The 24,196-nt window shown below is 41.9% G+C and overlaps 1 protein-coding gene across 1 annotated transcript; it reads left to right on the top strand.

The window, feature by feature from the left end:
* Positions 1-215: 215 nt before the first annotated feature.
* kiz (kizuna centrosomal protein) lies at positions 216-23,811 on the top strand. Its single transcript, XM_083997763.1, has 15 exons — positions 216-373; positions 874-936; positions 1,434-1,596; positions 2,933-3,007; positions 4,349-4,964; positions 5,100-5,337; positions 8,141-8,260; positions 8,755-8,919; positions 10,060-10,210; positions 12,347-12,503; positions 12,983-13,045; positions 14,373-14,492; positions 15,016-15,085; positions 22,098-22,144; positions 23,100-23,811. The coding sequence occupies exons 1-15, from the start codon at positions 300-302 to the stop codon at positions 23,201-23,203; spliced, it is 2,226 nt and encodes a 741-aa protein (XP_083853889.1). The 5' UTR covers positions 216-299; the 3' UTR covers positions 23,204-23,811.
* Positions 23,812-24,196: the final 385 nt, after the last annotated feature.

A 24,196-nucleotide genomic window follows, 5' to 3' on the forward strand; every position in this document is an offset into this window, starting at 1 on the left:
TTTCCTTACCCCACACTTTTTAGGCATTTAGTAACAGCCAGACCGTTTCTTTTTGTTGTACAGCACCAATTCACCGTGCACGGTTACACAGTCTGTGTACCATCATCACAGTCCATGCTGTGCACTGAGGAAAGCTGCTCGCGCGCATACTCGCACCACGTGCTCTCTGTGTTTATGCGCAAGGGCTTCTGGGAAGCGGTGCTCATGGTAACCAACGTAAACAACAGCCACCCTTCTCCTCCTCCTCCGCCGCCGCCTCCTCCTTCCAGGCGCTGCAGTAGCGCCAAAGCCGGTGAAAAATGTCTACCATGGCTCACGGCGAGGACCAGTACTATGAAAAGATAACGTCGATTCAGCAAACCATGCACAAAAGGTGAGGCCTCCGTGATTTCTGAAAGCGCGAACACGGCCTGGTAGAAACCGCGGGCTCGAGTTGGGACCTCTGCCGCCATTCAGCCTCCTGCTGCGGCTTGTCACAGTCACAGCGAGTTAGCTTCTTAGCTACACAGAGATGCGACGCAGCTAGCTCGTCCATTAGCCTGTTTACCCGGAGGGCTATCCACAACTAACAACGGTTATGCTGCGGTTGATTTTGCGTGTAAATGAATGGAAAGTTAACGTCACACGACTGTGAAACGACAGCGTCCGCGCACACAAGCCAGCTTTCCCATGGAGCTGTTTCTTTTCTGTAACGTTATGTGCTCAATCTGCAGAGCGGATTCAGCACCAGCACACGCATTACAATTTGCTAATGAGTAAATAGATAATTACCGTACCGCTGATAATTAGCCCAGCAGACCACGGAGATGCTGCAGCAGTGTGTGTGTTTGTGTGTTTGTGGGTGATGATAGTTTCCTTCACTTGTGTTTACAGGGAGAAACGGAGGCTGGAGCTGGAGAGGGAACTGTTTGCTTACTCCAGATCTGATAAAAGAATGTAAGTTGTACAAATTATTGCGTATCAGGGGGACTTCATCTAATTGTATGCGATTGTAAATAGTGCCCTTACTGTATTTAATTTTAAATTAGTTTTAGAAATGTAATCAGCCTGTGTACTTATCCACTGTATACTAGCACAGCAGTATACAGTAGATGCCAGTGTTTGCATTTGGGGGGAAAAAAGGTCCAGTTATTTATGTGAATAGGAAACATTTTATTCAACAAAAATATCACTGTTTTGATCAAGTGTGTGTTACAGACACAGAGCATCTTTGGATAAGCAGAATAGTCTTGTTATCTTTGTAAATTGAGTCTTGTAGATATTAACATGCCAGGTCAAAACAGCAAAGTGTAGGATGATATGAGAGCTGAGAATAATTTTTAAATTTAAAACATATTGTGCTTAACCTTTTCTTATGAGAAGTCAAGCTCTTATTTTTTGACAATGCTCTTAGATAATATTTCTGTTGAATAATAGTTCTCCTCTGCCTTCAGCTCACAGATAAAGTATTCCAAACTACGCAGCTATCTCAAGGAAATCTCTGACAGGGAAGCACGAGCGAAAATGAGAAACCTTGAGCTTCTAAGAGATGTGGAGTGCATAGAAATCAGCATGAGGGAATATCTTCCTGACCATGGACCCCTGCAACAACAAAAGGTATATACACAATTTCATTTGTTCAGTGGAGTAGTTTTTCTCATTATGGATTTATATCAAAAGCAAGATGAACAAACACTCTACCCACTGAGGCTGATCAAGGTTTAGATTTGTATTTGTACATTGTACATTGTATACATTTTAATGATCACTAATTCATGTTTGAATGTGTGTGTTTAGGAAAACAACAACAAGTTACTGCGTACTGACCAGTGATGAGTAACATATCTACTGTATAATATAATATGATCGATTTTTCAGAATGAATGTGCGTTTTCTACTGGAGCATGTTCACATACATTTGCCTTAATGCTATGTTGTAATTTTAAAAGAGTAAAAATATTTGCTTGCAGTTGCTTGATGTGACAACAGCAAATACTCAAACTGTGCAATTTATCACGACAAGCAAATGAATGAGGGGGAAAACAATGAGCCAGTCAGATTATCACTTAAAACTCAACGACAGTGCTTGACAGCTTAATATCAAATTAACAAAATTGGCTAATTATGACTCGCTGAGTTAATTGCCCAATATAGAGACTCTGAAGTGCTCCAGAGGTTTAGTCATTCTCTCCCCTCAAGCAGTTGGTTTGTTTCCTCTTGATGCTGTATGAGCTCTACATGTTTGTTGTTATTGTGGTGGTCCTGCTGCCCTTTGTATGTGGTTTATAGTATTTTATTTTTATTTTACGTATTTATTCTGGGGTTTTACCATGATGTTCTTGATACGATAAAAAGCATCAGTTCTCTGATAGACTGTGAGTAAAGTGAAGTTACACACACACACGCTGCTGATTTTAGTCTAATCTTTTTCAGTATTGGTTGTGCAAGACATTCAGAGCTTTTAGAATTTCTAAAAGCTTTTTCAAAAGGGCTGCTTCCGCAAACTGATATTGTTTTGAAGAAGGGGCACGGGGTATTTGAGCTAATCCAAGTACCCTTAACAAGATCATTACGTTTTTTTAATTGGAGCAGGGATTAAGGCGGTTAGTCGGGCCGGTCAGATAAAATGTGACGGGAGGTCAGCAGCTACACACAGGACACCCACTTGGGAAAACGTTTTGTGATTGACTGATGCTTGACATTGTCACGTTTGCTGTCATACCCTCTGCTTTTATACCACATACAGATAATATTCAACAGCACTATCACAGCATTATAACAACCAGTGCCTACGGTTGGCATGCAGTGTCAGTTCAACTGTCAAAAATATTATGAATTTCATTTTTCTGCATTTTCACATTATTAATTCAGGATGCACAGCAAGTGATCTGTTTGTCTGTCTGTCTGTCTACCCTCATATTTATGTATCATTCTTTCTTTATGTTTCTTGCAGGCTGAGGTTTTGAAAAAGATTTCCAAATGTATGGAAGAAAGGAGGAAAATGGAGAAACATCTTGAAGCAACAGAGGTAAAGTGAATGTGTGCAACGCAAATTGTATAGTAATAAAAAGTATGTATGTATACTATAGTATGTTTGGATTTAGTATAATTGCAAAAAAATATATAAACACTGTATATTACATGCTACATCTTTATGCTTTGTGTGTGGGTGAATTTTAACACATTTTGTTGTATGGTGGAAAAATGGTACTTGTTTTTTTTTTCTTTTTCTTGGATTCTTCTTTTTTGAAATGTTTACAAGGTTTATGCAAATCTCAGTTCTATCAAGCTGTGTTTTCAGGTTTAGAATAACAAAGGAAAGTAGACATTATGCCTGGTAAGTCTGTAGAGGAGTCTACATTTAAACTGTGTATCTATAATAGCACAGGTGTCTAATCCTAGCTGGTGCATCTGTACAAGCGATGTAGTTCAAGCCCATAGCTGCTTTCTCCCTTCACTTAAAGCAGTTAAAGCTCTTTTAGATGAAATGTCTAAGACATCTCATAATAACTTGGAGCATGCTGTCTAGAGCAGTCACTTGTAACTGTGTGCAAAACCCCCCTCAGCCTGTCGATATTGTAATGAGCAAAATGGTACCGTCACTCCATTATGCATACAAGCCATTGGCTTGCAGTGTGCATGTCCCTCAGGCTGCAGCATTCATTAAGGGAAGCTTACCGGGCTGAAAGCTGGAGACAGATGATAACGGGATATGATTTTCATATTTAATACATTCCTTGGAAGAGCACACGCGTGCCGCAGATTGATAGAAGAATCAATTGCTACTTTAGTGAAACACTTTCTACTTTGCCCTGCAGCTACCGATGGAATCACTCAGCCAAGAAATTAACTTTTCCTCTTTTTTTACCTACTTTGTGGATCTGCTGGGCAGGCTGCATGGTTTACAGTGAATGTTATTAAGCAGCTAACTGTTTGGTATTTAAGACGCTTATCAGAAAAGAAACAGAAGCCATGCTTTTTGTTATTATGTTTGGAGGGAGGCTTTTTTGCTTCTCTCCCCTCCCCCCCTTGGTGACATTGCAGACATGAATCAAAACTTGTCTAAAGGATTTCTAATAAGATTAAAAGTTAAAACATTGATCCTGAGACATTCTCCTGAAAGATGTTGTGAAAAGAATTGACCTTGGCCCAAATACGCCACACTTATCCAAAACTGTGGAGTGGATAGTTAATGTACTTGAGTTGAATTTCTTTAAAACATAGTCTTATTTAAACTGAATATGGAATGAAAGAAGAAAAAAATTAGAGGAAATGTCTGAAAAAAGAATCATTTTTATGAGGTAATGGAAAGTTCAATTGCCAGAAATGAATGATTTTTTTTTCTTTTTCTTTTTTTTCTCATTTACAGATGAAAGCTGTGCATAGAAAGCAGTGGGGCAGCTCTCTCTCTCATACAGCAAAGAATTTTACACAATCACCAGCAGTCATTTTTATGGACTGCCAGACCTCCAGAGGGTCTGACGTTGAGGCTGGCACCACAAGTGTACACTCACACCAAGCATTACATCGTTCACCCAATCGCAGCATGCAATCCCACGAACGTCTACCAAGTGGCCTTTTGAAGGACTTCAGAGTTGGCGGAGAGGATGCCACCAGCAACCGAGCACATTTATCAGATGACATTTCAGGCTCAAACGATTCCCCTGACGGCAGTAATTTGAGTGACAAACATGAAAGAATGATGGCGGTGCTCCCATCTGTTTGTGCCTTAACAGCCACAGCTGGCAGTGTGCCTTTTGGAAGTGATGATGAACAAGAACCTTCACCTCTGGTGACCTTGACGGCGCCTGAGAAGAATCCGTCTCCCAGCAGCCGAGGCCCCACGAGGGCTGAGAATTCCCCTGCAGAGCACAGTAACTCCCAAGAGGTGGCTCATCAGCCACTTATAATGGAAGCTGGACAGAGAGGTCTCAGTCATTTGATGCCTGAAGCCACTTCTGGGAAAGAAGCTCAAGATACATCAGGTTTGAAACGTTATTCCTCACTTACTTATTGTCTTGTACCTATTTATTGTCTGTTCTAAGGTCCACAGTTGAAAGCACTCCCTTTTGACGATTTGAAATAAGCCAAGTGATGCTTTGTTCTGTGTTTACATTCAGATAAATGTGACAGTGTCAGCACGCCAAGTTCTGATGTGCAGTTATCAGAGAGCAGCGCTAGTGACCTGTCCATTTCTCTGACACAATCTGAGTTGGAGGAGGATGATCTACCAGAGGGTGTGCAGCCTGAGAGGGGTGCCTCTTCTGGAGGGAGTGAAGATCCCAAACAGCACAGTCAAGATTCATCTCTCCACTCTGGTGGGTCCAAGAACACATCATCAGCAGTGACCTTGGAAAGGTATAGTATGTATGACTGTTCTTTGTTGTCTCAAATTTGCAAGATGACTCAGTAGAGAGAGAAACACTAACATTTTGATCTTGTTCAAATGAGCACAACACACTCTGTCTTTTTTGGGGGTGGGTTTTTTTCCCCACGATTTAAAGCTAAGCAGCCTAAGAAAGGAAAACGTTCCGCTTGGCCACGCCGTACCACAGAGGGTTGTTGATGATAGGAGCGGGAGAAAACACCGCACAGCCCCCCCCCCCTCGCCACCATCACATCTCAGGCTGACAGAGAGGATTGTGGGAGTCACAGTCTACGCCACCGTGCTCTCTGTAGCTCAGCAGCAGCTGCGGTGGTGGCAGTGATGCATCTTATAGGAAGAGCTCAGGACCTGTCACCAACAATATTGCCATAATCCAAGATAATGCTGTAACAGAGCAATTTTCTGCTTGAGAGACCTCAGGCAGTCCCCAGTGGAGGAGGAAATTTGTGGCACCATAGAGTGTTCTGGAGGGTGGGCATGTGGACAGCACTTACAGCCACAAATCCTTAGCGTGATGATGGCCTCTGAGTTGAAGGATCATTTTGGATGGGGTTAGAGCGACAGAAAATCCCATGTGAATGTTTGCTTCCAGAGCCTCTCCCTACAATATACAGCATTTTATGACCAGGACCTCTTATGCTCTTGAAAAAGAAGAGGAAAACTTTATTTCCTGTAATTTCGGTGCAATTCTTTTGCTATTTTCTTCATTACAACAACGTGGAGTTTACATTTAGTATTATTTCTGTCCTTGGGTTTGGTACATTGTGGTTGTTACCATTAGATACTTTTTTTTTTTAATGAAGAGAACCAAGTTGTACATTTGGTCACAAGACTGTGATTCACACATTATGTTTAATATATTAAGAATATTATTATATTAGTATTAATAACAAGTTTAAGATGCTTAATATAAAAAAAGTATCTATGTATGAACGTATCAGTCGTAGAAATGTATTTCCTCTCACAGAGTGTAGCATGTTTGTTTGTGCACATCTGTGTGGTCTACTATAACTGTTAATATTATGACCTGAGGTAGAACTGCAGTTAGCCTGTGCCGGGGAGCCATGGCAGGGGCTCGAGCGCTCATTGTTAACACAGAGGGCTTCTGTGTATGAGCAGAAAACCAGAGGCTTTGATGTAAAGTTCCTCCATCCTCTCCCTCTCGTTCTCTCCCTTTCTCTCTCTCTCCCAAGGTTAGAGTTTATATCACTCCCTCCATTCAGCTCACAGTCAGGAAAAACAAGCCTGGCCAATTCATTAGATTATCCTATTATATTTCTCCTCCAGTGAGGCTGGGGTGAGCCTGCAACTGAAATATCCTTCAGGTCTCTTCTCCGAGACTCATCATAATGCCCTCGCTGTGTCCTGCTCTTTAAATATGTCGTCCCTGAACTGCAGGATGGTTCTGCTCGATTAGGGACGGCATGTCATACAATTAAAGTTGGGATCTTAAAAATCCAATGCAAGTCTTGAAATAGCGGCGCCCCAGTGTGTTGGTATTACTTGTGGTCTATTTTTCCCATTCCTTTGTGTGTTATATTTGCTGTCTTTGCCAGCACGGTGAGATTCCCCTGACACCAATCACTCAACGGTGAGGCCATTCCATGTGGTAAATCACCCCGGAGTCGGTACTGTACACTGTAGAGCAATATCGCTGCAGAGAGGCTGACCTCTTCCTCCTAGCTAACAATACTCTCCTGATGATGTCGACACGCGGACAACAGCAGCATCTAAAGTGAGGTTGGAGACCTTGACATGAAAGCTGGCAACAATACAATGAGAGAGAGAGAGAGGTTTGCAGAAAAACACAACTAATTCACTTTCTCCCTCTCTAAAGGTCTCTTTTTGAAGAGCATTGACAAATAAAGTGGAAAGAGAAAGATGACTATTTCAAGGCCCACACTGACGATAAGGGAGAGGGAAAAAAAAGACAGCTTTTGCCTATGCTACTTCAGCCACACTGAAGAGGACTTAGCACAGACGGATTGCACACTACAGAATGTCATGGATATAATTCAAGCTGCTAGCTTAATCAGGATGTTACCAGGAAACAACCTGCAAAAAAGAAGGAGCAATTGTTTGCTGACCCCTAACCCAGGAGCCCATTACAGATTGTCATAAATTCTTTTTGGCCCCTTTTATGTAGGGGGGCTCAGGATCTCTCGGCTTGGGGTTTCTGGGAGAATTCAATGAGGGCCACCCAGAGCTTAATGCTCGAGAAAGAGATGGATTCCCAATATCCACATGCATTAGACGTCCATTTCTCATTTTGCAGCCTCACACAGGACCAGATTAAAGTGTAAATCGCTCACCAAAAAGAAATCATATAAAGGCCCCTCTCGTTTCTTACACTTTTGAGTGTGAGACGGTGGCTGTGCTAATGATACGAAGAAATGTGGTTCATAGTAATAACTATAGTTATAATGGCTTTTGTCATTTAACTGTATGTAGCTGATTCGAAAGCCATTGGCAGCTGATTCTACAATCTCTACTAGCATCGACTGCCAGGTTTCTCAGGCTGTCATACAACCTGTCATTACAGTACATGTGTCACCATTAACAGAGAAGCTTTGAATTGTTCAAGTCCTGTGTAGTGGTGCTAGCATTTTAATGATCAGATTCCTCCAGCAGTCCTTGAATGCGTCAAGGAAATTGCCTGGAAAAATGTATCACTGGGTTTTTTTTTCTTTTTTGTACAACTAACAGTCATATTGATCACATAGCCTCCTCCATTTTATTTTCTTTCACCACATTAATGGGCAATGTTTATTCTAGTCTCTCCCAGGAAGGACTCTTTAATCTGCTCGACAGCATCGAAGGACGACTCCATGATGAGCGGACCAATGTGTATGGGGATTCTTCAATTGATGAAAGACAACTCAATAGACTTATCAGGTATACCCTTGCTGTCTTACTCCAGACTTATCTCCCTTATCTTATCTCTCCCTGTTGAAATTAAATGCCATGTATATTTATGTAATGGCCATGGAGCAGTTTGTGCAGATGAGGAAAACATATTAGCCTTCTGCTAAGGGCTCTCACTTTAGATGAAGTGTCATCACCGGCATGCACACGTCTTTATTTCTGAGGGGTTTTCAAACACAGGGGATTGTTATAGTAACCACCCTTGTTGAATTGTTATTGGGAGTCAGGGAGATTGGGGATGGCGAATTTGTTTCATTAGACTGGGCTTATTTTTCATAAGCCTTTCATATTTCATAGCATGATTAATTTACCATAATTGGAGTTCTTGTTGTAAAGTGTGGATAAATGTCTCGCAAAAGGAAAGCTTTTTCACTCTTTTTAAACCCAGTATATACTTATCCCCATCTATGCAAACATCCTAGTGCTCCATGGCAATAGATGACTGCTCTCTATATATTGGGCAGCCTTTGTAACGCTGGAGCGGGCTTGAATGACGAGGACCTTGAAGCATGCGGAGCAGTCGTCCTTCATGAGCTTCAGAGGTTGTCATGGAGCACAGCAAAGGGCTGCCTGCTACCACAGGACCTAGTGAGCTCTCACCAGTCGAGCCCTGAGCCTAATGAAATAAGGTAAGGCTCCTGGTTTCTCTGGGAATCCAAAGACTGATTAGATTTTTGTAAATGTGGGTTTGTAAAATGTATCACCATTGCATTGTCAAGTTTCATATGGCGACAGTACTTATGTAACATTGTACATTTGTTTTCATAATGTTTAAGTTTTTAGCACAGTGACTTTTCTGAAATCTTAGGGGGGATAAAAAGGAAAAGAGAATCTATATAATAAAACATTGTTTATGGTATAGAGTTGTGTACGGTAAGTGTTTTATGTGTCACAACGACATTTGCGACTCCACAATAACCGGTGCTATAGTCGCACAATTCAGAGCAGAAATATCAATGCACCGACATCTATGGAGTTCAATGGACCTTTCTCTTCTTTTCAGAGTACAGTAAGGTGGATCCCACTTTTCAGACAAAGAGTGGAGGGCTGCCTGTGCATTATTTTTTATTTTTTTTATTTTTATATGACCAGACAGTGGGGGAGGGGGCACGCAGTTCAACAGTCGCTGAGATATTGCACGCTACCATTCGATACAGTCTCCCTTGTCCACAAATGTAAAGGTCATCTCTGGTGTCACCTCGTGCGGTAACACTGCATTGGTGAATGTCATGAGTAAATTAAAATGCCCTATCTGTGACTTCCAGTCCTTTGGATAATGAGTAGTTGTACTCTGAGCCAAATCCATGCTCTGCTTCACTACTCTATTGATTTCAATGAGACCTTTCCTGCTATATACTCAGTCCAAAGAAACACATCTAGCAGTGTCACTCTCTTCGCTGTGTGAAATGCCTATTGGTTCTTCAACCTTTCATCCAGTTTTCACCCAGGAGATTCCTCAATATTGCCGTCTGTGCCTATTCATTATTAACTGGAATTCATTAATGATCTGTATCTTCACAAGTGTTTCAAGATGGTGTAGAAAGCAGCCTTTTAGATTGGGTAAAAATTATGCTGAAATGTTTTAATTCTTTCACATAATTGAAGTTGGTAAAACTTATCTTTTTTCCTCGGTTTTCTTGATAATCAAAGAGCATTTGCTGTAAGGAGGTATAATTATGGCTTGTTTTCAGATGTACTACTGTGTATTCAATAAGAAAGCCTCCTCTTTCTCTCCCACCAATCCCACCCCCCCCACCCCTTCGCCACAGCACCAGCCTCCCTCCTGATGCCGCTCGGCTGTGGGATCGCTGGTTCAAGCACGCCCTTCTGCTCAAGGAGCGCCGTGTCCTCAACACTGAGCGCTTGGTCCAGCTGTTCACACCGCTGCTGCTGGAGCGCCATGCCACCTACAGCCACCAGGTAGCGTCGGAGGCACATACACTGCCTGCGCCTACACAACGCACGCACGCACGCACACACACAAACGAGAGATCACACACTTGCAATTGAAAGACGTGCAGCCCCCAAAAGCAAGCAGGCTTTATCACACACACAGATGACTACAGGAGAAAAATGGCTTCTTTTTTTCCCTCCTTTGCAAAAAGCCCATTTTTTTCTGTTGCTGTTTCTTTGCATGTTTTAAAGGGAGCTGTAGTTGGTACTGAGTGCCCTCTTTGTGTCTGCTGTTTGAAACCAAGCCCTGGCTGCCTACTCATCAGATTGCTCCACACATTGACCTAGACAGAAGGGAAATCCTGACCCATGTGCTAATCGCAAATTACAGCCTCTGCTTGGCTTCTTTCATCTCATGTGGTGTATTCATCGGAGAAACACTTGCTTTTAATTTGGCATTAGCCAAAAGTATAGCCATCAGCTGGGTCCGATTGAATGAGGGAGCCATTTGGACCTTCTCCACAACGGACAGGATTATTTTAAATTTCCCACTCATTGACCTTGTGCAGATCATGCTCAATTAAACAAAGAAAGAAAACTACTCTGAATATTCACACTAAGAGCCCAAAGATGATGTCAAGAGATTTGTCAGGAATCCCACTTTTTTTTCAACAGAAAGCACCATTGTGTGTGCAGGAAGGATGATCTATATGCATTTTTTTGCTTTATTAATTTTTTGCCAACTCATCTTGTGGGGGTTTTTGTGGCGTGGAGGTTTTGCTCCAGTGTCCCCGATGCAATGAGAGGCAAAGAGGGAGACTGTAGAGGCTCTTGAAAATATGAACTGACAAAAGGAGGAGAGGTACTGCCATCTCCATCATTGTGTCCAAGTGCATCAGGAAAAGCCTGAGTGAAAATCTTTCTCTCCCTTTATCTTCCTCATTCTCACTCCATCTACTCCATCTATTTCTTTCTCCCTCCCTCTATTTCTCCATCTCCCCCTTTCTCTCTCTCTCTCTCTCTCTCTCTCTCTCTCTCTCTCTCTCTCTCTCTCTCTCTCTCTCTCTCTCTCTCTCTCTCTCTCACACACTCTCTCTCCTCTCCGTCCTCTCATACAACAGCTTACTCTCCACACAAGAGAAAACAGAAATTTCCATTCACGTCTTGCCACACAGCCTGGCTACTCCGACAAATGGGAGCATGCAGCTCGCATGCACACACTCAAAGAGGCCCTTTGAATATTCAAGTGCTAACAGTTGCATTCATTGATATTTAAAATGCAGTGGGTCTGCGAGAGCCCTCAACTCCCGGTACATTTGACTAAATCTAAAAAAAGAACAAAGACGAATATCGGGGACAAGGATCAAGACAGTTTTTATTGTGCAGCAGCATCAAATACCAAGTGGCAAGCTCAGATTGGCATGTGTTTGCGTCTCTTCCCCTCTCGGAAAATGAAAGCGTGTGCATTGTCAATCTTCAGTGCGACCCTACTGATAACAACTTACAATGTACTTAAAGTTTGTCACTGTCAAAATCCTCCTGATCATCCCCTCCATATTAGTGCTCATTAAAAGTTGCAAATGGCCATCTGAGGCTGAGAGGCAGTCTTTGATCACCAAAAAGAGATGATGATGGCAGGATTTGATACGGGGGAGGGAAAAAGGGAGAGAAAGGAAATCGGTGTGTGGCATCTCCCTGCTCCTCATCTCCCGGAACAGCTCCTCTTAATTGTGTATCCTCATCTCCCCAGAGATAAAAAATGAGCTGGAGAGGGAGGAAGAGAGCAGTTTGTCTCAATCCTCTCAGCCAAGAGAGGAGATATCTGGAACGTGTTGCACATTAACGCCAGGGTGATTGCATTCTTTAGGCGCCTCTCTAATCTCATGGATGAGAAGAGAGGGAGAGCAAAAAAAAAAGGGAAAAAAGTGTGATTGAGAGGGAGAGCAGGAGCGAAAGTGTGCGAAATAATCATTTTTTGGTTAAACGAGTGAGAGAATTTGAAGTTATTTTCTCTTGGCGTTTGAACACACACTACAACTGCACCTCTGTGCGAGCAGCCATGGCCGAGTAAATGACTTGCCTAATCGGCGAGAGTTCAATTTGACACTTCCTTCAGAAAATGGGAACAATTAAGAATGTGGTTTTAATTTGTGCTGCTTGCAGGCCAAAGTGCTGCTGAGGACACTTCTGTCCCGGTCCAGTGAGGAGTGCCCCTCAGCAGAGGACAAGAGTGACTTGTCTTCCTCGTGTGGTCCTTCTTCTCTCCTAGCTGACGGTGATGTGAAGCCTGCCAGGCCTGTACAGAAGCAATGGATTCAAGGTAACCCGAAGATTATCAGTGTGAGGACACTAGGAAAAATGCAATTAGACTACAGTATTTGAATCCTGGGATTTGGTTAAATTAGTTACGGAGGAACGGCCGCATTTTCCAACAATCAAAAACTCTCCTTTCGGCAAGTGGTGTAGTTTCATTACAGTTGCAAGTAGTTTCCTGCAAACCTCCAAAACATTCCACACTGAGTTAAGTCTGTCTTTGCACAGTCATATGCAACAAGGCCATTAATAGGAACAAATGTAGACTACTGCTATTTTTTGTGAACAACCTCTGCAGAGAACTAAAACTTCCCTTTTATGAAAGAAATCAATTTCACCCTAGAGCTTTTTTATGAATCCCTCACAGCCCAGTTTTCATACAGCCGGCTATTCAGAGCTAAAGAAAGACCCCCCATTCCCATTTCTATCCCTAGACTCCCTTCCTCCCTGCTACTGCTTCTCACTATGCGCTTCCCTTTCTTACAGAACTACAAAGTACTGAAGAGGACAGCCAGGACGAAAGCCCTGTGGAAAGTGTTCCTATTAGAGGTAAAAAGGCATCGCTGGTGCCCCAGCATTCACACTGTCCTTATGTTGTGGTTTGTTTTCTTCCCACTGCAGTGAATAATGGGCTCTTTTACGCAATGGCTGAGGCAGGATGATCAAGGTGAATCCAGGGTCAAAGTCCCACCTGAAGAGCTGCGCTAGTTCTCTCTAATTATCTCCGAGAAAACACTAGCCGCGTTTTCAGCCTGGTCTGAGGCATTCTGGCAAAATTGATAATTCGCTGGCCCGGCATAATGCAGCTACTTTAATTGTCAGGACGCCAGGGTGGGAAGCGGGAGAGATCTGTCATCGCTTCTCATTATCTTCTAAACAATGCTCCAGCAAGGCTGGACTTAAAAAATACTAGATGTGAAGGCATTCTGGAAGCAGTTGGTGTGCCCATCCCTCAGCTGCATCTCTGAAATGTAAAGCAATCCTATATTACCCTTGGCTATCAGATTTCCTACTGAGTGTTTCATGTGTCTGCATCCCTAAGGTGCACAGCCAGCAAAATGAGTACAGTTTCCAATCGGTACACTTAATCAAAAGACCCGTAACCGGCAAAAAAAAAGAAAGAAAAAAAAAGAAAGACGTGACTAAAGATTTTGCAAGGGAAGGGTTTTGCTGTGCTGAGCGACATCAATGTCACAATCAAATACCATGACCTTGGAACTGGTAGTAATTGCCAGGACATGTGTGTCTGTGGACCTAGTGGGTTTTTTTTAGACTACATGTAAAAGCAGTGGCTGTGTAAAGTGCTGTGGGTGGAATATCACTGGAGACTGTCATGCACTGTAAACATCATGTTTTTTAGAAAATGATTAAAAGTTGTATTTTGTTCCGAAACCAAGTCAAAAATGTTGGAACTTGGTCACAAGCGATCACAGTTTATCCTCATCCTTTGATTTGCTCTCTATTTTAGCCACATCATTGAGACAACAGCCCATTTATTATGTACTTCTGCTCTGCTGATTTTTGCCAGAACAGTCTCGGTGCTCCTCTCAAATATGATACCTACTTTAGCGTGCTGGAAAGTAATTATGAGTGTTTTTAAAACAGAAAATCAATCATTGCCTTCCTGTTAGGGGATGCCGAGATAATGTGAGATGCTGATTGCTGTCTCATGGAAACTGTTGCTACATACTGTAGGCTTGAATCAACAGCTTAGCTGATTGAGTGCAGTGTTTTCACACACTCTGTACAGCAGTGAGACCAAAAGACTCAGCTACTGAAGCGTGTTGTCTCAACAAACAGAGAAACCTCTGAAAGTTGGAAACCTGGGTTTTAAGCAAATATTTGACAGTGACTTTGTGTGTGTGTCCCTGAACAGAGACAAAAGCATATCAGTTACTTAAACAATCAGCCATGCAGGAAAGGCTGCAGAGTTCTGAAGAGGAGGAGGAGGAGGAGGACGAGGAGGAGGAGGAGGACGAGGAGGATGGCCTCTCAGGTAAGAGATGTGGTTCACTCTACCAGGAAAGTAGCAAGCAACAGGAACCTAACCCCTAACCATTGGTCAACACTGGCATATGGTCTCACCACACATAAGGCCACCTTAGAAAGACCACATTGGTTGCTTACATAGATGTAAGCCAAATGACAGTTAAAGCCCAAAGCTATCATCTCTTTTTATTATCTAATTTTATGTAATTAGTTCAAGTTTGTCACAACCATTTAGGTCTCACAGTCTAATTTTCAGTTTCCCAAATTTCCAATATCCCAGTATAAAAAGTTTTTTGGGCACATTAAGATTGTATGTTCTTGTGCACTGAATAAACTGTGTCTATATATGTCTTATATTTAAATATTATACATAAAGAAGGTATATCTTCCTCCATTGCCATTGAAAAGTCTCCAAGATCGGTCTCCCATTAGCCGTACCATAAGTTACCATACAAATATGTATTGTTGATTGGCTTGTGATGAGATGTCCAAACCAATTGGTTTTATCAGGCCCTGTTTGCTCTTTTAAGGAATAAATCATGGCAATGAAGAGGACCTGGGGAGGGCCAAACGCTCCTCACATCAAGACCCTTACCCCCGGTAAGAACATTGTTATTATTCAACGGGCCACAGGAAATGGGCCACCAGACACCAAAGTGGTTGATGTACATTTGCATGGCTGCTCTCATAATTCCCTGTTCATTTCCATAAGATCAAGGGGGCGCCACCCATTAACTCGCTTACAAAGACAAAAGGCCCCTAAAGCCCCTCTCACTCACTGTTTGCCGGATTGAGCCAGGTTTTAGAAATCAAAAGCAAAACAGCTACCACAAAAAAAATAAATTGGAGTCATAATCTTACTGTCTTCAGCCTTGTTGTCAGAATGCAAACAGATCATGTCAAGAAGAGAATCGGGGACAACTGTTTTGGAAGGAGGGGACTTGAGTGTTGATAAGAACAAATGTCCTTTGATTTTTCACCCTTGAAACACATTTAGGCTGCTCGAATCAGACTCCTGAGTGGGTTGGAAAAGAACATTTAATGATAAATAGCGTGGTGGAAGGTAACACCATCACAGTTACATTTGAATATCAACACGACTTCATCAAATCTGCAATTGCATGTCGGGTCCTCAGAGCACCTCTTCACTGCGAACCCATTTGGGCTGTCGTAATGGCTGGGTAAACGTTATGAGGAATAATCTTCTCTGATTTCATGTGATTACTGGGAACCACGCTGACACAAGGGCTGAAGTCTGTATCTCCCTGGCCTGGCAAGCAGGCACTCCCAGTCTGCCTATTAGCCCAGGGAAGGGCCTAATGGGCTGGCTTTATTGTGGTCCTCATAGCTGCTGATGTCTGCTACTGCCAGCCCCAGTGACCACCCTCTTTAATAAACATGAGCCAATTTCAGGCCCAGACCCTCTCAGATGGTGCCCGTCTCCCCGTCATTAATGTGCATGGGAAGAACATATATGTGATTAAAGGACATTTGGTACGAGCAGCGATGAGACACAAGTTGTGTACCTAAGTCAAATTGAACAAACGGGTAGTTATGCATGGCTGACACTTTAATCTCAGTCAAGTTCGGACGGAAGTAGCGTCTAGTCATCATGACCACCATCTCCACTTTGGCCATACAACAATTTCCCCTGTTCTTTCTCTGCTTCTCTTGGGCGCTTAGATTTAAGCATTCCACTTACCACCATCACTTCTTGCGCTTTATTGCTGCCACAAGTGGTCTGGAAGCCCTGCACTTCAACTCTGCAGCATGCTCTTGCCCTGCTCCTCTCTTTTCTCCCCATGTCTCACTCTCTCGCTTTCTTGCCCTTTCTCCATGTTTCCCCCCCACCCCCACCCTCTCCCCAACCATCCACCCACCCACCCCCCTTCCTCCTCAGTGCTACATGTTAATTATTTGCTTTATTTTGTCAGTGAGCTGATGAGTGACATCAAAAGGAGGATGGAGCTGGACTCAATACAAAAATGGCTTCTTCTCTGTTGTCTTAGACAATAATTATGATTTGCCAGTTAAGCCTAGACTACAGCAGAGGGATTGTAGTTTAAAGCAGAGGCTTTGGTGCAAAAAATGCATTTATAGCCCTTTGTGAGGCTCCTCATTATGTGTGGGCCCGATTCATTAAGTAATTGGTTTGCAGTTGTTTACATGAGTATTAAGGCCTTCTATTCAGGGCCTTTGAGAGATACATTGTGCAAATGTTGCATGTTATGAATGCAGAATGAGAGGCGGGGGGCCAGTCCTATTGGCCAAACACTGCACTCGGCTGAAAAGCGAGAGAAAAGCACTGGGTGCTGCTTTGCATAGCAATGACTAGGGCCTTAATAAGCTTTACAGATTAAATACATGCAGTCTATACAAGATGCAAAGAGATACTCTTAACACATTTATATGTGCTCATTTCACTATTATGGCGTTGGAGAGAATTGAGGTCTTTCATATTCTTTTTTTTTTCCCTCCCTCCCTCTCTTCCTTGCTCTCTCTCACACAGTGTTTTTCAGTCCGATACTTTTATAGAATGTGCTGTTTATTGTATTATAACTCGTGGGGAAGCGACTGATCTGCAACATTTATTAAGGATTTGTCCATTAGAAATCTTTTGCTGTCTTTGTGAGTGGCAAAGTAAAATCACTTTGTGGTTGAGTGGGGATGAAAGGAATAATGCACGAAGGAGTGAGTCTTAATAAGCAGCTGCACTCCATGTAAAGACCACTTGTTCCCCTTTGTATGCGAGTGCATGCCACTGCTTCCTCTCGTGCAAAGCATCATTGTTCTCCTTTCTACTGTAGGCATTTCAGATGCCACTCCTTTCTTATTTTTATTTGGGTTTTTTTATTTGGGGTTTTTTAATACCTTAACCCGCTCCATCCACCATCCCCCATTTTTGATCCTTAAAAAATGCTTGAACACATGTGCGGACGTGAACACATGCACACACACACACGTGTACACACAACAAAATCCTCCAGCCATCAGCCGGTGTGATGATTGTTGTGCCTAGTGCCTGCTTGACAAAAACCTTGACTCAACAATTAGTGGTTTACAGCTTTGCCTTGGACAACAGGATGTGCTCAAGCATTCGACCCCAAATCACTCAGAGTGTCAAAATCAGAAGCTCTCTCTCTCTCTCCCTCCCTCTCTCCCTCGTGGGGAGGTGATTTGTGTGGATCTCTGACAGCTCACTGGAAGGAGGGATGGAGGGTGAGAGGGACATGAGCTGAGAGAAAGGAGCGGAGGGGAGGGGACGTAAAAAGAGAGAGTGGGAGATAGAGGGAGACAGAGAGACAGTAATGGACAAAGGGAGTGAAAGACGGAGCTTTCCTCTTCTTAAATCCAACAGTGAGTCAAGGACAACATAGCTCAACTGACAATATAATACTTAGTGGTGTGATACTTATGGCGGGTAGTTGCACCATCAGGCATGTGACAACACTGAATCTGTACCTCTGTGATTATCTGGTTTAGACAATCTATCATCTCAACAACTTTTTCACTTGACAGTAAATTAGTCCATCTTTTCCTTGAAGACCAGAGAATTAAATCAAATCAGGCCAAAGCAGGTCAGACAAGGCAGTGACTGTAGTGGCAGGCAGCATTTAGAGACTCCAGCCAGAGGAGGTCACTGTCCTACACTGGCTGCTCGTAGAGAACATCTGATCGCTCTAAAAAAAAAAAAAAAAAAGACAATTGCCTTTTGACACTTTCTATGCTTTATTTCTGCTCATTTTAATACAGTCTTAGGATTTATTTATAGGTTGATGTAAAGTCTACACAGCAAATATCACACTTAAAAAATATGTTTTGTATTTGCTGTTTGACAAAGGCAAAAAAAGACAAAATATAGGTCAAATATTTAGGTTTTGAATCTATTAGGTTGTAATTTGTAGTGACGTTTTCTTGGCTTATGTTTTTTTGCCATCTTATTTTCTCCTAATTTTTTCATGTGTTTTGGAGAAGGTAGCAAATGCTTGCTAACATAGGTGAGGCAGTAAAAAAAAAAAAAATTGGGGGTAACATGAGATGAATGATTTGTCCTTCAGCCATCCCTTGCACTGGCTGTCTCCACTAGACTGCCACCAGTCAGGAGGAGAGCAGGCTGTGTTGAAATCATTGGCCCAGTACCTCTTCCTCTGAGCTGCAGTACTTACTCATTGCCAGCAGAGAGCACTCACATGTTAGCGAGTGCCCACTCACAGTGCACTCACAGTTGCCTCTCACTGTTTGCCCCCACTGAGGGCTATATCCTGCTACCATTCAGGCCTGGTAGAGTACATCTAAACGGAGCCTAAACAATGTTTCTGTGGGGTCATAGCTGGGATGGGAGTAGGAGTTGATGGGAATGATGAGGTGATGGGTCTCCCTTTACCTTTAGACAAGCACCGCTGCGCAAAAGTGCTATTGTGCTATTAGCATTTGTGCGTGGGTGGCAGGAGCTTAAAAAAAAGCCAGGGTAAATAAAAGCAGTTTTCTAGCTATCGGTGTGTGCAAGCCAGTATTAAATGCTTGGTAAGCATTATTTCCTTTGATAGTCCTCACATTCCCAAATGTGATTACAGGATTATAAGTGAAAACTGTATTCAGTGACTCAAAGAAACGGATCCCAGTCTTACAGTGGCAATTACTGCACTTTGAAGATGTTTATGTGTATGGGCTATTGGATATTTTTGTCATAATAACTACAACACTGGAAACCGTCTTCTAATATAAACAGCACAGTTCAGATGTGTGATTGCAGCCTTTCTTTTCCTGTGCTGTTTTCATGGAAATATTTAATGCAGCATGTTGTTTTAGCTGCACAGTTAATACAATAATCTCACCCTCACGATTGCATCTCTCAGAAATGTGCAGCAGTAGTCGTAGTGGTTGAATGATGCAGTAGAAACACCTAAAGATACAACTGTCAGTTAAACAGAACCAGTGTCTTGGGGGCAATCAAAGGAAAATGTTGCAAATAGCAAAAATGAAACATTGTTGACTGTAAAAATGTAGAGAATAGTCTCAAAGGGACCTTCACTGTATATCAGAGTGGATTTCAGCTAGCCCAGTAATGGTGTTGTGTTGTTTCTTTTCTAGTCCTCACTATTGGTAGCGATATCACCCTCATAGTCTGCCTCAGATAGTTAGTCACATGATTGTCCCACATTTGATCATTTGAATTTGTTTTGTGCCCATTGTGTATCCTGGCGTTAGCTGCCAGCACATCTTGTATTGATTGAAAACATGTAACAACAAACCTGATTTGAAAATGATTTCAAAATATGTAAATTTAGCAGCTTTACTAAAAATACATTATTTTCCTCAAAGGCCCAGTTGTGTAACATGCATGAAACTCATCCTACAATTTTAAAGGTCATTGTGGATTGCAGCAGACACAGAAACTGTTAAAACATGGGATAAACAACAATATGAAACAATTGCAAAGGCCAGAGAATGAGAATGAGCGAGGCATTGGAAAAAGGAGGACATTACAATAGCTGTAATTTGCATCATTTTACACATTACATTCACCTCTGTCTACCAGAGCTTGTAAAACACTGGCCAGCCCAGTCTTACATATTCAGATCATTGCCTCAATTAAGGGAAACTCAGCAGAAGATGAACTGGCATAATGTTTATGGAAACGGAATATTAGATTGGTGGGGTCAGATCCACACTGGGCTCTCTATGGTAATAGCCCTGTCTTGAAATCAGCCCTGTCCCTCACTGAAGTGGAACAGCTGATAGACCATTCCCATTCTGGGATGAAGTTCGAGAAAAGAAAAGCCCAATTTACTCTCCGTAACAGCTATTATTGTGGCAAAGGAGAGGAAGTAATCGTATAGATTATTGCTGTATTTTTGGCGCTGCAGGGTCTGGTCAAGATCTGTTGCCTAACAGTTGTAAATGGATGCACTAGTTCCTGCGGTTTTTTGTGCTTCAGCGTTCGTTTATACCTTATCTCTCAGTTTAAAAAGCTGAATGTGGATAGCACTGTTAACATGTCATGGTTTTTGAACTATAAAAAAACTCTTACTGTCATCTCTGAATAACAACTAAACATTAAAACTGATATTTATTTTCTGTCATTTGAAATATTTTGCACATGACCATATGTCATGTCTTGTATGGCCATGTAGAAAGCTAAAAAGATCACATTTGCTGTTTCTAAACATAATGTAGTCCAGGTGAAAGCCAAAAACACCATCTACAGTAATGTTTGACTCCAAATTAGCCAGAAAAATGTTGGACAGAAAGACATTTACTGCCTGTGTAATGTGTGTTTATCACACAATGTGATTATACATGAACTAAAATACACATTTCAACATTTGTTTCAACAAAACACAATACCATTATATGACAGACAGAAAGGTGTCTTGAATATCTTTTCTTTATAAGTCAGCATCAGATTTGTTTGCTAGCACTTTAAGAATCAGTGTGAATCAGTGTGGTGTCTGAACAGATGCAAGAATCATCCAGACATCCTAAGACATCCTGTATCAGCATATTAATATAAACATTGTAAAGGTTAGAGTCTAATGATTGTACCGCCTCTGTTATATATTGCTCATAGCACAAAGCAATCTGCTTGCAGTTTGGAATGGGAGGTGCATCTCTTTTTCCTTCATTCTGCCTTGAGTGGTTCAAAGAAGCAATATATAGTTTAGAAAATGGCAACTGGAACGCAGCCAGAGTAATTTGGTCCTTATCCTCAATGTACAGTCACATGTGCCAAGACTTAGCTGAGGGAGAGATGAGGAGATGAGGGTGATTGAGAGGATGACAATCAGAGGGGTCATGGGTTTGAATTGATGCAGATGGAGGAACACACCACATGACTGTTTTTTTTTTTTTCTGCTTGAGCTCATCTGCTAAAATCTGTGCGTGCATCTTTCCTCCCTTCCAAGAAGAGCGTCAGTGCAGCCTCCAATATAGAAGGTCCAAACAAATAAGCCATATGGATATGTATGCTAACCTGGGAGATGATGAGGATATATTGTGGCGTTTTCAATAGGCTCTGTGATGATGTAAATTAAAGAGGAGGCCTTTAAAAGTGGAACGGGGGGCCTTATTGCATATGCATTGAGGTAGATCAAAGCCTTTTCGGAGGGCACACATTTACATAGCGATATCACCAGAGCTATGGGAACCTGGCAACCCTGTCTCTGGACTATTTTTTGAATAAAGAGGGCCTTGTGGAAGTCCTCTGGCACAATTAGAACAGGAGTCAAGGAAGTTCCCTCTGCTGTACTGTCTGAGCTTAGCCAGCTTAGAACCCCCCCCCCCCCCCCCCCCAAAACCACCACCACCACCCCCCTCCATTTTTGTCACAGCATTGTTGTATGTGTGCACAGTAGATTGGTTATGTTAGATTCTCTTTTGTATCGTTTCTATTGTTACTTTTGTGTATTGCATTCACTGATTATCAGTGAATGATTTGTAAAGTAGTTAATTACATATGTAGTATATGGTGTTAGATCTACGCACAACGATAAGCTGCCTTTTTCCTTTTTTAAAGCTTTTTTTTTTTTTTTGCTGTAAAGTAGTGGGTTATTTTCAAAGAAAGCTGAGGGTAGTAACTTTACAAGGCTATTAACTGTCTCTGTGTTTCCAGGAGAGAGAAGACTCACTCAAAGGCTCATTCTGCTATACAGTCAGAGGGTGAGTATAGACAAAGTCATTTTGAATTGCGTGTTAAGGCACTGTCAAAAAAAGGTTAATTACATCAAACAAATCACGTTTAAGAGGGTTTAACCGTTAACAAGTACGAAATTATTGTAAATTTAGAGTTTCACAAGTACGTCAACTGTTAAATGAAACTTCCCCTGTAAATGCAGCAGTGCCTTTTGAACATGTGTAAATAAAAAAAACTGACCTTGAAGCCAAATGCTGAAAGCTTAGATTTATGTTGTCAGCAAGCACTACCTAATCCACTGATGAATATCTAAAATAATGTGTGCTCTGCCATCAACCCTGAAACAAAAGCCCAAGGATCGTTTGGGAAAAGTATGAACTGCTTTAGATATTTCTCTAAAACAGCCTCGCTCGTTCAAATGATTCTAATGAACAGTCAGGTCAGTAGCCTCTCTATGAATGTATGCATTTTTAGTATCTGGATGAATGCAGATTGTTGAAAGTTGAAAAGTCTTGCAGCTGAAAACTGGTATCTGAAGTAAGTAACAACTTGTGCTGCAGTACGCTTGGTGTGAGAGTGGACATATTTGTCACTTCTATGTCTTTCTGAGCTGCTGCTCTTGAAAAATAAATAATTCTGAATTTGGGTTGCTCAATTGGAAACCAATTGGAAACCTTAGGCATTTACATTTATACACCTGTGTATGTAATTCATCATTATGAGTGAAGAAGACCTAGATTAAGTACATCTCAGACTGTATGAATGGTAGACTGTTTTTTCTTTGTGAAACCAAACTCAAGGTAAGATTTCACTTTAGTGCATTCAAGTCCTTCCTGGAATAGTCATAAAGACAGTGTAGAACTGGCCAGATAATGAAATTATGTAGAAGATGTAAAAGGTTACACTTCATTTAAAGCAGAGTGGTATAGTGCTTAAATAATGTGATCTTTTATGTTTTTCTCTCTTTATCTTTTTGCATAGCTTACTGGGACGAATCAGATGACAGCAACGCCGAGATCGAAGCGGCCTTACGTCCTCAACCTTTCAACGCAAACAACGATGACACTGATGGCTTCTATGACTGATGTTTCCCCCAGGGATACTTTTTAAATGCACTACATTATATCGCTGCAAAATTCCAGGCAGTTTGGATCACGGTAATTCACCCCCTGACCATTATTTTAGTGGTCTGCATTGTAAATCATATGCACACTGTATCGTAAAAACAAATAATAAAGTTGACAGCTCTCACGCTGGGTAAAGTATGTGAAGAGTTGTCCAACACTCTGATGTTAACCCTGCTTCAGTCTCTTTATCTGAACAACTCTCCCAGCTCATAATAACAGCTCGAAATAGATTAAACTGATCTTTTAAAGCGATTTGTTTGCACTAGGCTGAAAATCATGCATTTTGAATGCTGCAAGCATCTCCGAGTGCTCTACCTCCAGCATGCTCGAGTGTAGTGATGTGAGTCACCTGTGAAATGACAAAGCACAATGGCCACTCCGCACGCTGCTGCGCGACCTGTGAACCTGCTGAAGAGGCCCATCTCCCAGGGCACAAAGTGTTACAGCGCTAACAAACTCAGAATATTTAGTCCCTTCAGCAAAACGCGCTACACATATTTCCACAGCTGCTTCTTAAATAATTGCACTGATGTTAAAGAAATACAAAGATATACGCCTTGACTCCTCTAAGCTATTGTGCAAATGAGTCGGGAGTGGCAGGATTGTTCCTGAAAACCACATGAAAGACTCTACTGCAATTTATCATTTTTGCAGCACTGAACGTTCTGTGTCTATTAATAACTCGCAGCTACTGTGTGGGCGGCTACATTCCCAAGTTTACATTTATAGTTCATTATGTCTGTGGTGTAAATTTCCAAAACTGCCATTCTGGGATGTGGTAAAAGCCCCTGGCATTCAGTGTCAGCAGGATTCCATTAGTTAGCTTTAGGTGACTTTACATGCCTGAACCTTTTAAAGTAGGACTCCACATTCATTACCAATAATGGCTTCAGACAGCCCTGACCCACCACAGAAAAGGGACTGTGGCAGAATAATTTGGAGTTTGCTAAA

Source organism: Trachurus trachurus (assembly GCF_905171665.1).
Source record: "Trachurus trachurus genome assembly, chromosome: 22".
NCBI lineage: Eukaryota > Metazoa > Chordata > Actinopteri > Carangiformes > Carangidae > Trachurus > Trachurus trachurus.

Bases quoted from the DNA above. Each gene is read 5' to 3' on its own strand.
- kiz (XM_083997763.1), top strand. From the start codon at position 300: ATGTCTACCATGGCTCACGGCGAGGACCAGTACTATGAAAAGATAACG. The intron at 1,597-2,932 runs GTATATACACAA...TGTTTCTTGCAG, and splicing joins GACCCCTGCAACAACAAAAG to GCTGAGGTTTTGAAAAAGAT. The intron at 8,920-10,059 runs GTAAGGCTCCTG...CCTTCGCCACAG, and splicing joins CCTGAGCCTAATGAAATAAG to CACCAGCCTCCCTCCTGATG.